Source organism: Pogona vitticeps, chromosome 4 (assembly GCF_051106095.1).
Source record: "Pogona vitticeps strain Pit_001003342236 chromosome 4, PviZW2.1, whole genome shotgun sequence".
In the NCBI taxonomy this organism is placed as follows: Eukaryota; Metazoa; Chordata; class Lepidosauria; order Squamata; family Agamidae; genus Pogona; species Pogona vitticeps.
Window position 1 is genome coordinate 166,135,268 of NC_135786.1, and position 14,500 is coordinate 166,149,767.

General features: G+C 38.6%; 1 protein-coding gene across 6 annotated transcripts in view; it reads left to right on the forward strand.

Annotated features, from left to right (window-relative positions):
- Positions 1 to 14,500, forward strand: part of CDKAL1 (CDKAL1 threonylcarbamoyladenosine tRNA methylthiotransferase) — a 356,111-nt gene that overhangs the window by 88,194 nt on the left and 253,417 nt on the right. For all 6 annotated transcript variants that reach the window (XM_072998681.2, XM_072998682.2, XM_078393501.1 and 3 more), the window contains one exon: positions 13,486 to 13,582. In XM_072998681.2, the coding sequence (XP_072854782.2) occupies positions 13,486 to 13,582 (97 nt within the window). The remainder of the gene's footprint in view (positions 1 to 13,485; positions 13,583 to 14,500) is intronic.

The window sequence follows — 14,500 nt, forward strand, 5'->3', positions numbered from 1 at the left end:
CTGAAAATCTGCTAAGTATTCATGGGTACTCTTCAGATTTATATAGTATTTTCAGTGTGATGTGTATGTTTATTCAGAGTGAGCTGGTTTCTATTTCCCCTGTAATGTCAAGAAAATATCAGGCAAAGCCTAAAAATAAAAATAAAGAAGACAAAAATGTTGTGGCACCTTAAAGACTAACTGATATACAGTGGTGTCTCGCTTAATGATTGCCTTGTGTAACGAGGAAATCGCTTGACGATTAGGTTTTTGCGATCGCAAAAACGATTGCAAAAAGATAGTTTAAATGGGAAAAATCTGCTTCACAACAATCGGTTCCCTGCTTCGGGAACCGATTTTTATATTTCGGCGATCTAAAAATAGCTGGTTTCAAAATGGCCGCCGGGTGTACAAAATTGCCCCGAGCTGTTTTCTAGGATGGATTCCTCGCTTTACAGGCACCAAAAATGGCCGCCTCTATGGAAGATCTTTGCTGGATGGTGAGTTTTCAGCCCATTGGAATGCATTGAAGGTTTTTCAATGCGTTTTGGTGGGTTTTTTTATTTCGCTTAACGAGGATTTCGCTCTACAGCAATTTCGCTGGAACGGATTATCCTCGTTAAGCAAGGCACCACTGTATTTTAGTATGAGCTGTTGTGTGTGAAATGCATGAGAGAGAATAATCTGTCTCATACGGCTTCAAATCCCAGAGGGAGATACCTTTCTGTGTCATGAATTGCCATTCTTCTTCATAAGTGTGCTGCTTTTAATCTTTTTATCAGTTAAAGTGAACAATTACAATTGTTTAGTTAACTGGAAAAGGAGTCCAGACTTAGGAAAGGTGACTAGAAATTATCTCTTAAAAAACTGCATGGCAAATGAAATCTGAGAAGAGGCAACATCCCTTCTCTCACACATAGGAAGAATACTTTGACTAAGATTATGCTGACTACAGGTAGGTTTGGAAATATTTGGACACCAACACAGTTTTCATAATTCTGGCTCTGTACACCACCGCAATGGATTTGAAATAAAACAACTGAGATGCAATTCAAGTTCAGACTTTCAACTTTAATTCAAGAGGTTGAACAAAAATATTGTATGAAATGTTTAGGAATTGCAACCATTTTCTTACACAGTCCACTTATTTCAGGGGCTCAAATGTAATTGGACAGATTAGCACAATGTTCATTTTTAATACTTTGTCGAGAATCCTTTGCAGGCAATGACAGCTTGACATATGGAATGCTTAAACATCATAAAATGCTGGGTTTTCTCTTTTATGATATTTTGCTAGGTCTTTTCTGCAGCTGCCTTCAGTGGTTTGTTCGTGAGTCTTTCTGTCTTGAGTTTTGTATTCAGCAAGTGAAATGCATGCTCAATTGAGTTGAGATCAGACGATTGATTTGTCCATTGCAGAGTACTCCACTTATTTCCATTTAAAAAAACTCCTGGGTTCCTTTCACAGTATGTTTTTTGTCATTGTCCATCTGTACAATGAAGCACCATCCAATCAACTTTGCTAAATTTGGCTGAATCTGAGCAGACCGTATATTCAGAATTCATCTGGTTGTTTCTGTCTTCTGTCACACCATCAATAAACACTAGTGACCTAATGCCATTGGAAGCCGTGCATGCACATGCCATCACACTGCCTCCACCATGTTTTACATATGTTGTGGTATGCTTTGGATCATGAGCCGTTCCAAGCCTTCTCCATAATTTTTTCTTCCCATCATCTTGGTACAGATTGATCTTAGTTTCATCTGTTCCAAGAATGGTGTTCCAGAACTAGACTGGCTTTTAAAGATATTTTTTGGCAAAGTCTAACCTGGCCTTTCTATTCTTGAGGCTTATGAATGGTTTGCACCTTGTGGTGAACCCTCTGCATTTGCTCTCATGAAGTCTTCTCTTTATGGTAGACCAGGATGGGGCTTGCTATGTTGTTTTGTTTTTTGGTGGGGTTTTTTCAGCCCAGTGCGTTCCGATGCAGCTTGTTGTGTTGTTTTGTTGTTTGGTGATATTTTCCGCAGGGCATGCCGATGGAGCTTGTTCTGTTTGGTTTTTTGTTTTGTTGTTGTTTTGTCACATAGCCATTCCGATGGGGCTTGCTGTGGTGTTGTGGGTTTTTTGTGATTTTTTTCAGAGATTTTTTTTCAGACAGAAATAGATTTTTTGTTCTGTTTCCCTCCCCCAGCGATTCCCCCCGCCGCGGCCCCAACGCTTTCCGATGGGACCTGCTCTGTTGTTTTGTTTTTTGGTGATTTTTTTTTTGAGCCCCAACGCATTCCGATTGGGCTTGTTCTGTTTGTTTGTGGGTTTTTTGGCAGTTTTTTTCTGGCCCCAGCGCTTTCCGATGGGACTTGCTCTGTTGTTTTGTTTTTTGGTGATTTTTTTTAGCCCCAACGCATTCTGATTGGGCTTTCTGTGTTGTTTTGGTTTTTGGCAATTTTCCCCCACAGTCCCAACGTGTTCCAGTGGGGCTTGCTGTGGTGTTGTGGGTTTTGTGTGTGATTTTTTTTTCCTGGCCCAATGCATTTCGATGGTGGTTGCTGTTTTGTTTTTTGTTTTTTGTTTTTGTTTTTTTGTTGATTTTTTCCCCTTCCAATGGGGCTTGCAGTGTTTTGTTATTGTTTCCCCCCAGCCGGAACAGATTAATGGAGTTTCAGTGCATTCCTATGGGAAATAGTGCTTTGAGTTCCAACCATCTTCTGGAACAGATTCTGTTCATAAATCGAGGCACCACTGTATATCATTCTACCCTCATTCTGTTGCCTCTTATCCTATCCAGGATGCTAAAAGCTTTTAAGGGCACTCCTTTGAAACTAAAAGATACTTGTGGGAAGCATTCTTCCTTCCCCCCCCCCCGTCCAACAGGATGGTAAAATGGCATACCCCCCCTGCATTGAGCTGTTAGTCTTTCCTGCTCACTTAGCACTGAAGCTTTATACTCACTGCTATAGAGCAGATCAAATGCAGTAATAGATTTCTGAAGTTTAAGGTTTTCAGATGCAAGGAAATTTCCTATGCATATCATGCTCAGCAGTTTCATGTTACTGTGTAGTGTGCTGAATTGCTGAATTCTGCCAGTGTTGTTATGTACCCCTTTTGGTTCAGAACTTGTATAGTGGGCTAGTATTTATTTTATTTATTTATTTAAATTATTTATATCCTGCCATCCAAGGTGGCTCACATCTTTAATAAGACAATAAGCACTCTCTGGGCAGTTTACAATTTAATTATGCAGACTACACATTGCCCTCCTCCCCAAAAGGTGGGTACTCAATTTACCTAACTTAGAAGGATGGAAAGCTGAATGAATCTCGAGCTGGCTACCTGGTATTGAACCCAGGCCACAAGCAGAGTTTTGGCTGCAGTACAGCAGTTTAAACACTTTGCCACAAGATGCTGCTGTTTGTGTTTTAAGAAAAGTAGTTACAGTAATTTGTTATTTTACCAGGGCAAAAAGAACATTTTTATTGGGAGCTATGATTTTTTTCACTCCATCCTGAAGCCTTTCTATCTTAAAATCACACATAGTATTTGCTTCATTGCCTCTGACACTTTTTTATTGATTTTAAAGTGTGTGTCTTTTTACTTCCTCCACCTCATGCTGTGGCATGATAAAAATGATTCTCACATTTCATTTACCTTAATTAACTCATATCCATTAGTAGAACTAGTATAGCTTTGACTTGTGTACATTGTTAAACAGACTTTGAGCATAATCCTATTATTACGTCCCAATATTTGGTGACTTCTTAATTTTTTTAATAATAAAAGTTTTACCAGTCCATTAAGTAATTAAAATCTCCAGTGATTAAAGTCTGGCCACTTTCCAGAGCTGTTAACCCATTTTCTAATTCAGTTTTTCCACCTGCCTTCCAGGTTTCTAACAACGACTTTGCATTAATGTATTCTTGAAGGCTTTCACGGCCGGGATCTGATGGTTGTTGTGGGTTTTTTGGGCTCTTTGGCCGTGTTCTGAAGGTTGTTCTTCCTGACGTTTCTCCAGTCTCTGTGGCCGGCATCTTCAGAGGACTGGAGTAGGAACTCTGTCCATGCTCCATTGCTGTTTGTTGGATAGTTGAGTGTCCCTTTCAGGAGATAGGGTGATCAGCGTGCTTTTGTTGTGGATGTATTGTTGTGATAAGTGGGAGAGATTATCTGTCACTGTGGTTGATGGGTGGTCATTTTTGTGTGCAATGACCCCTGGTCCTTGTGGCTGGGTAGAGTTCGTTGACCTTCTGCAGGCTGTATTTTCCAATGCTGGAAGCCAGGCCTTGTTCAGTTTCAGACTTTCCTCTTTTTTGTTGAAGCTCTACTGGTGTTTATTGATTTCAATGGCTTCCCTGTGCAGTCTAAAATAATGATTGCTGGTGTTATCCAGTACTTCAGTATTTTGAAATTGAATTTCATGTCCAGCTTGTTTTAGGGCATGTTTAGCTACTGCTGATTTTTCCAGTTGTTTTAGTCTGCAGTGTCTCTCATGTTCTTTGATTCTGGTGTGAATGCTGCATTTTGTGGTCCACAACTGCAAGGTATCTGGTATATGAGAGACACTGCAGACTAAAACAACTGGAAAAATCAGCAGTACCTGACCGGGGGTTGATGACCTCTGATGTATGGGACATATACACCACATTTCTCTCCTAATACTCTACAGCATCTGCTTTCTTTAATCTGCTTCATCTTTGGCATTGCTGCTTTCACATTTTTGTTCTCTTACCATTTTAGGAAAAATAATCTACTGAATAGTGCTGAATTTACAAAACCTATACTTGAGAGTGAGATTTAATGTTCAGGCAGTACCTGAAAAAATTATGTAATGTGCCAAAAACAATTCTGAGACTATCATATATTATTCTGTGCCAACTACCTTTGTCTGTTTGGACTTTCCATGTCTCAGTTTTTCCCATTTCCGTGTAGATGGTGATAACTATAACTGCAATTTACCTTGGTTAATCTGTTAATCTATGTTGTACTTGTCACCCATCAGTGATTTTTGAACAGCTGTTCGCTACCACCATTAAGATCTCTTCATGTCAGCCCCAAAGACATAATTACTAGGAATAAGACTTGTGTTTTGACAAAGAGATTCCTTTTTCTATTTTTGTGGATTTTCCCTTCATTTCTCAAAAAAGTGCTCCAAAACATTAATGATTAATATTAACAAAAGAGGGAAATATGACATTTTATGTTTCCCTCTAGCATTTAATCTTCCTTTCACCCTATGTATATTTAACATTTTTTCACCCTTGTGTGTCAAAATCACTTGATAATTTTTTCATCCCATAACATCACAAGGGCTATTGTAAAGACATGATTGTGTGACCAGCAAGGACTGTCAGTGGCCAGTCAGAACACTTGGGTAGAAAGGAGTGGGAATTTTGAATCTTTTGAAGAAACTTTAAGACTTAAGTAGTGTTCATTTTACTGGGGTCTTTTTTTCCTTTGTGATGGAATTACTGTGTTCTAAGCTTCTACTGCCCTCTTATCTTGGATGCCTGTCTGTTTCCTACTTGGGTCCTTTCCTCCCCCCCTTTTTTCCCTCATTTTTGGGGGGCAATTCTTAATTTGCTGTATATTTATTCTATTAAATGTATATATTTGGTGAGTTTTTTATGACTTTTCTTTCTCATATACTGTAGCCTGCTTTTGGAATAGATTTATTCTTTCTTGACTCACCTCTGGTCTTTTGGAGTGTTTTTAAGGGTTCATTAGAGTTTTTGGAGTGTCAAAAACAAGACAGGAAAACTCAGAACGAAAGAACCCAAAAGTGGCTTTTCCCTTGTTTGTGAAATGAAAGGACGTGTGCCTGAAATGAAATGAATTCTCAATAAAATCATCAGATTTAGTTTGGTAGTCTGATTTAATGTTTTTTAAAGCAATCATTTTACAGTATATCTTGTTGAAGCAGTTTCTGATGTTTACCCTTAAGTTCATAGGATGGGATGGGTGAAGGGCATTACTTATAGAACATTAACATTTCTCTTGCAATAGCTTAATGCTTTGCAGAAGACAAAAATAACATTACGTACTGTTAGAATTTCACATCTGCTATATGTCAACATGGTGTTATTTCTTAGGCTTCAGTTATGTAGAAATAAAACTAATACAGTCTACATATATAATACTGCACAGGACAAGGAGAGGGTGTTTATGTGTCTTCTTGTATGAAAAGGACTCCTGCATCAACATTTTAAGCTTACAAACGATCTTTTGGTGTGATTTTGACACAGGGTAACTTCATAAAGCAGCAGAATCACTGTTGTAAATTCTGAGGTGGTCCAGTAATTCGAGGAAGTTGCACCACATCAGAAGCCACACTCTAGAATTACTCTTTAAAGGAATCTTATTTGGCTGGCCTTATTGATCCGTCATAACCACCCCACTGCACTTGAAATTTAATTGCAAGAGTGGCCATCAGTGCCTGCTTCCACAACAGTTCTTAGCATCTCATTAACACTGTTCTCTCCCAGCTGAGGAAAAGGGTTGTTGCCCTTTTTCAGAGAAGATGCGAACAATGATCATTTAGACTGATCTGGGCAAGATCAAATCCTGGTCAATATAATACAATTTCCAAATTAGAATAAGGGAAAAGTCATAAACCTTTAAAGGTGCAATCAATATGTTAGTGTTTCATTAACTGTGTAGTGATTTTGTTTCATTGAGTGTCAGCAGGTGGCAATATTGCTCTGCTGAATTCTTGTTTAACACTTAGTTCACAAGAGAAAGCTTCAGTTCTGTATCCTGAGTAGCATTCCCTTCTCTAGAGCATATTATGTTGTAAAAACAGATTTAGCACACTCAGCAGATTCTAAGTCTAACTTTTTATATAATGAATGATTACACATGAAATTACTTTTAGCTCTCAGATTATTTTTTGCTAGATTACCTTCGATGTTTTCATTAATTTATGGTCCAGTAAGATACAGTGAAAATAAAGTGGTGGGTTTTAAATTGATCAGATCATGGAGAAGGGCTACAGCTGTTTCCTTGATTAAAGATATATTTGTTTCTTCATTGTATGAACTCTGTTTACTTAAATCTACATCTGTTTGCATATAAAAACAATTGTGAAGAAATAAATACTTTGTATTTAGATGATGCAAAATGTGTCACAGCAATCTTAATTCTGGAGGAGGCATTCTCTTTTGCATGCAGATGGAATGCTTCTTTTAAGATGACATCTTTTTAAGCAATTAAGTATATCAACTTCATTGAGCTGCTGGAATATTTTCACTTAATTCATGTCTGGATTATTTAGTGCCATGTTTTGAACTGATAAGTAAGTACTTGATCAGTTATTTACATGATTAGTGAATTCATTTCCTAAATATTTCTGTCTTTACTACATCAGGATAATACTAAACATGAAAAGTGGCAATACAATATATGCAAGGCATATGAAAAGTAAATATTTGCAATTTTTAATCATGTTCTTCTTCTACCTTGAAATATGCTTCTTTTGGCTATGAATGGTGTCGAATGAATGAAAAAGTGATACTAAGGACAACTATTCTTGAAGTCACATATTTTGTTGGATGGTTTTCTCAGTACCCCATGTTAGACTTGTCTTTCTAGTACTTCTCACGTTGGAATTGCAGGGGTAAAAATGCCATTCTTTTGTGGTGTCAGTGTATTTTACTTTTCGTTTTTCAAAAAAAAGTCAGATTTACAATTTTAGCTTAGATTTCTCTTCTGCGGAATCTACCCCTGCATGGATTTCCTTTTAAAAAAATACATTAGGTATCCCCTTTAAAATCTTGGTCTGGTTTCCTTCACATTGCCCTTTCCAATAGTGCTATATTCATCTTAGGAACCTACTTAGTTAGAGCTAGAATTGTTAGACAGAGGTTGCTGCTTTTTAAATGGGGAAATATAATACTGTAACAGCCATGAGCTCTTTTGCTCAGCCTTTAAAGGATCATTGATGGTGGGGAGGTGCTAGAGAGGAAATACATGTGCTACTGCCATTGTTTTCTAGTATAGTGTGAGGCTACAGGCAATAAGGTTATTGCTAATGTTTGTGTAGTGCACAGGTGGCTACTTAGGGTAGCATTGCAAAAGCAAATGGAATGATGTTGGGGCAACAGCAGAGAGTAGGCAAGAAAGAGTAGATGTCGAGTAGATAAAAAAAACCATACAAATGTATGCGTGGAAAGTACTTAGCGGTGGCAATGAAAAGTGTAATCAGGACAGTAAACAACAACATAGATTTGTTGAGCTGAATTCCTTACCAAAAGAATAATGTGTGTTGAACTTCGCTTGAAGGAGGAAGGCTTAAGTAAGGAGTTACACTTAAGATGCAAAACGGGATGGAAAAGAAATGTGTGTAGATGGTAATCACTGTTCCTGATCATCATGAAGTATGCCCATCTGAAATATGTACCTGAAATAAGTGTAGGAACTCTTCCCCATCAGAAATGGGCCTTTTTGCTTCCCACTTGCATTATAATTGTCTATGCAAGCAGTGTTTGGGAATGGGAACTATACGTAGACTTGCATCCAGTCCTTCCTATGTGCTTTGAGCAGAAAAAGAAATTTGTGTGGCAGTAGGTAACCTGTGCAAAGACTCCCATTTCTCTTTAACAGGGTCTCCAACATAGGCTGGGAGAGGAACAAGAAGGAAGTTGTTAATATCAAATACTCAGGGAAGGTCTTGGTACAGAGAACTTAGTCATCAGGACCCAGCATCAGCCCCTTTGCACCATTAGTTCTGTACCATTGGTCCTTTGTGTCTCTTACAGAGACACTTAGATAACTGTTGTCACAAAAGAGCACCACCTGTCAGTAGCTGTGTGTTGACTCTACAAGTTGCTGCTTGCTCATCTAAGCCTGTAAAACCGTGACCTCAAGACTGGTCTATTAGTCTGAGCAAATGATTGTTATGAACAGCACCTCACCTGTAGTACTTTGCTTCACTCTGTCACAGTAATTTCTCTAGAGCACAATCCTTCTTTATCTGATCCTTATTGCTTCTGTCCACTTGGGACCAGATCTACTTGCTCCAGCCACAGCTGTTCCTGTTTAGACCTCAGCATGAGACAATTGTGAAAGCAGAGCCCTTTTGAGCTAGATCAGTGGTTCCCAACATTGGGTAACCCAGGTGTTCTTGGACTGCAACTCTCAGAAACCTGGCCAGCACAGCTGGTGGTGCTTCTGGGAATTGCAGTCCAAGAACACCTGGATTACCCAACACTGGGAACCATAAAGCTAGACAGTTGATTTACTGTACAAAGCAGTTGTGACCATGTTAGGAGATAACTGTGCTCACAGGATTTAGTTATTATTTCTTTCAAATCACCATCCATTTTAGAGCAGGTCAGCTTTGAAGTTTAAGAGAAATGCAGAAGTATCCAGGCTCCCCATTTCAAGTTGGATTCCTGCTGTTGCCTCCTGTAGTATTTCATGAGTGCTATGCTTATTTTCAGCTTTTATGGCTTCCCTCTTCCCCAACCCAGGCCTGAATCAGCAATAACAAGTATTGGCTCCTTCTGCATTTATTATAGTTTAAAAGTTACAGAATTAATGTTTTAGCTTTCAATCAGCATAGGAACAAACCTTAGTTCATTGTAAGGAAGCAATCAAAGGTGATGGAAGTTCAAAACAGGGTATATGTAAAGTTTTAAAAAGAACATTTCAGCTTCAGAATAATGCCTGTTTTTGCTTGGATGCTGGATTCTTCCCCCCCATTAGTAATGTAAAATTCGCAGGAGCCATTAGCTTACGTAGATGTTCCTCTGAATTCAGTCATTCTACAGTCCCTGTGGTTATTTTGACTATGTAATATCCTGCTTCTTTGTACTTTAAAGATTTGAAGTGGGGGAGGAATGAACAGAAAGACTGCTTATAACTGAGATCCAGCTTCCTTCAGATTAAACCACAAAATTGTTTAAAAGGGCATGGTAAACAATGCCATGCTCAGATGAAGTAACAGTGGATGTTACAGAAAGCAGCCGCATGTAGCTGGCCGCAACAAGAAATGGCTTAATTTATGTGATTAGGTTTTTGAGTAGTAGCTTGAGATACGTAATTAAATCCACCCAGAGACCTTTGGGTAGTGTGGGCGGCATATAAGTTAAATAAATATATAAGTTAAAGAAATAAAAATGCTTTGAGACAATTTGATTTCACATGAAAAGATACTAGTATCTACAGTATTTGGGGGATAAAAGCCAAGGAAAATCTACATGAGGACTGCTGTTTGTGATGATCAAGAGATGTCCAGAGGAAGTCATACATCCATTGCAGGACCGAAGCCATAGATTAGGAAGCTCAAGCAGATATTTTCAAAGTTCTTTTGATGAGAGCAATAGTGGTGAGAAATGAAATACTGTATACTGTATACATGGAGAGGTTATAAAACTAGAGAGTAAAAAATGCCACTCAGTTGACTGCTGTTTCAATCACAGTGGATCTCAGCTTTGCAAAATACTTGCTTAGCCCCAAATTTACACATATGAAACTCATTAGCTGAAATCCTGTTGCACAGACAGCTTCATGTGTACAGTGGTGATAACAGTAGTAACAGCAACAATAAATCACTGCTGATTAAAGACTTTCTTTGATAATTTTAGAATGCATGCAACTTCATCACATTGTATACAAGTCACATGCACCCCAAACTTGCTTTTAATCACACTGGGGAGAAGTGGGAGGAGCATTTTTCACCCTGCTCTTTCTCTCAATATTTTCCATGCCTGGGGCCATGTCACATCTTTCAGGTTTTTAACTTGCAGGCTCAATCATAAAATTTATCTAATTAAGTTGGGGACACATAGCAGATTCTACTTACTTCAAAGCTTTGGCCTTCTCAAGTTTAATCAGGAGAAAGGAAAGCATTGGGAATCCTCTGTCACAGAAGCTCCATTCATCCCCAACCCAATCTCACTTCTTTTACTGCTCTGGATTCTCCAAGGGGGAGGTACTCGTCTTCCACAGTGCAAGGAACTCCACTCCATAGCCTGATCTGCTCACTGATTGGCCAGAAGTGCTTGAGTGGAGCTGCAGTCCAGGTTTTGGAGGCGAGACTGGGGTTAGTTTCTGAGAGAGGCAAAGAGTGCCAAGGAGAGAAACCAAGCATTGCACAGGAACAGGAAACACAGAGCCATTGAAGCAGGCTAGCTTACTCTGTTGCCTGCTTGGAGTTTCTTGAGATATGTCACTTAAAAAAAAAGATGATTCCCATACCTGTTTTGCAAACAAAGCTTAATGGAAGGAAACAGGATGGAGCTGTTTCTGTGTACAGGCAGCGCCTTCCACGTTGATTCTGATTCCAGATCTGAAGACCATTCAGGACCAAGTATCTTGGGTGGGATGCTCTGGGAAATAGCCTGTGCCACAGGTCAGGCAGGACCTCCGTCCCTAGAAGTGCCTGGCTCTACTGAGAAGCAGCCGTCACTCTGGAAAGCTATATGGAACAGCATCAGCTCTCCAGAGCAAACATGCAACTCTTTGCCTATCTGCCATCTGAGGGACTCATCTCATTCTAATAGTAGAATGGGCCGGCTCGGTTAATGATATACATGCAGGCTTGACCAGAATTAGATCCTGCAATGCAGGTGGCAGAAAAGTTCCTTTTTTCATTAGCTTGTTTTTCAGAGTTAGCTTCATAGAAAACGTCCTTTCAAAGACTTTGTTCCTTTGGCTGTATTTGTTGTGGGATAGTCCTTAAGCCCCACCCAGCCCACTCTGTGTTCTGCTTCAGGAAAGTAAGAAAGTGGGGATAAATGTCAACCTGCCACAGGCATCCCTTCACTTCCTTTCTGCTGTACACTCCAAAGAGATTTTCTACTTAGTCTTGTAGTAAATAAATAATATCTCGTAATACTGTATAGTCTGCTCTATTTGCATGTGGATAACTCCCATAGGCTCAGTAGAGCCTGTTTCCTTGTGCATGCTCAGGCAGTGATAGAAACCTTCCTAGATGCCACTCAACCTTCCCTCTTACTATTATTTGACCCACAATAGACAGGATTGTGTTCTTTACTGCTTATGGACTTGCAGGCAAAGGTTACATGCAAGCATTAAAATAATGTAATGTCTTTTAAGCTAATTTGCATAATATGTTTCCAGTATACCTAGCTTTTTAAAAAGCAAATTGTCTAATTAAGCTTCTCTTCAGTGAGATTTCATAGATCACTTTTAAGTTAAAGTATGTTTCTAGATGAGCCAATTAACTTGAAAATCCAAGGTAAAGTTCATTTAACTGCATTGTAGGAAGTGTTCTGAAAATGGAGACGTGTTTATTTATCCTATTTAAAATTTACGAACTTTTTCCTGCTTTTAAGATTTTTGAAAGCTAATGGCATTTGTACCAAGATTCCAGTTATAACTTGTTTTGAAAGAACAGATAACATTAAGTCTTTTGTTAAACTGGGCAGAGATCATTAGATAACATTAAGAAGAAAGTAATCTTTAATACTTTGCTCATATCTTGAGAAAAAGCATAATTAAAAGTTTGGCTCATTTATGCATAGTACAAAGTAAAATCCACCAAAAACATATAGGTCTGTACAAATAATTTTATATTAAAGCAGATTGAGCTCATACTTGTTGTGCAGCACATTCTAAATAACATCTGTCATTCCTATCTGTATTTCATGAAGACTAGGAAAAATGTCAGTGTCACTGAAATGTGTTAACAGATACCATTTAATATGACAGTTGCTCTTTTGTGAGGAGAGATTTTAAACTTTAGCACATTTGTGGATTTGGGGGAAAATGAACCATATATCGTCATGCTTTAACAGAATATAGCGCTAGTCTTACAACTTTAAAAAATAGCTCTCACTGGTTTTTGGTACTGCATTGAACCTGCCAAGTCATTTGTGTTAGTAGCACTCATGATTTGGGCTCTATTGTTGCTGTTTCATAGAAAGTCTTAAAAGATACTCTTATTTTTTGGTGCCTAACTTCAGATATGTTGATAAAATTTCCTGGAATTTACTGGTTTTTTGGTGGTTTCCTCCAGGACCACATCAGCCTCCTTATCTAAAAAATATTGATCTAATCTCTACAGTGCCAGGCAAATCATAGAGCTAGACAGTTCATTTGTTATATTGTTAGTATGATCTTGTCAAATGCAATGTGGTAATTTGCTTTTTGGCTGCTCAGACATAGGCATTGTTTTGAGAACATGAAGTATATGTGTAGAATTCTATCACAATTGCCATTGGGAACCTTTTCATAGTGTCCATTAATGTGCTTGCTTTATCACAACCAGACATTAAAAAATCTCCGTTTATGAGTGCACTATAAGGAAAATTGTCATTGGATGGAGCTTAGGGACATGTTCTGAGGAGATGACTGGGGACATACTGGCTGGAACACTTCCAGCAGTTTTCTGCTAGAGTTTGTAGTAAATAAAATAGCCTATGTCAAAGTGTTACGATTGCATCCATTTATTTGTTCGACACTAATTAAAGATACATATTTCATGTTTTATGTACTCATGGTGCCATTTATGGAAAATAATATTTGCATTAAAATACTTCTTAGGAAAGCACGGGAAGAAAAAAAGAAAGTTGTCCTAGCTGGATGTGTTCCACAAGCCCAGCCACGGCAAGACTACATGCAAGGCCTGAGCATTATTGGGGTGAGGCTAATAATCTATTACATTCTTTGACTTTATTCTAAAACTTTTGCTCTGCTGTTTGGTAAAAATCTGGAATTTATCTTTTCTATACCATGGTTGGGCAATTCCTTTATTGGATCACTGATGACTATGTACTTAGTTTTGATGTTAGTAAGTGTCATGACTCCACGGGGCCACTGATTGTTTCACCAAAGAGCTCATGCTACGTGCCCCTCAGCTGCCACCAGTTGATTTCATCGACAATACTTATTATTAATAATCGAGGTCCAGGCCATATGTCATCTTAAAAAAACAAATATAAATTGTTTATTGAGACAGGTGTTGACAGAACAAGCAATGTTGTTAACTCTTAAACAAACATTCTCCTTTATCCACTCTCAACCACCACTCTCCTGCCCAAAGTCATAAACTCACCCTCAATCTCTTCAGTTCCCTAACTAATGCTCTAACTCTCCGTCTCAAAACCCTATCTCTCTATCTAACTCAACCTCCTCCTGCTGAGTCTCTTATTTCTTGTGACTCCATCCCTCCAGCACTCCTATTGGTCTTTGCAGATAGCATATGAATATGCATGACCTGGGCGGATGCCACAGTGAGATCTTGAGGAGAACATATTTTGATAGTATTTTGCAGCCTTTTGAGATTGAAAAAGTCCTTGAACATGTCCCATAGTGGAAGAAGAAGAAAGGGCAATGGGTCTTCAGAAATTACCACACTTCCAAAATTTATATTGAGAAGTAACGTGTGTCTTTGTAAGGCAGAAACAACCCTGCTTATAGCTTTCCTGTTGCAGTCCAGTCATAGTTGTGCTTCTAACATCTATACACATCACTAATGAAGGTTCGCCATTTTTGTTCATAGTGAGATCTACAACCACCATTCCCAGTGTGAGTATCACAGGAAACTAATTTAACAAGC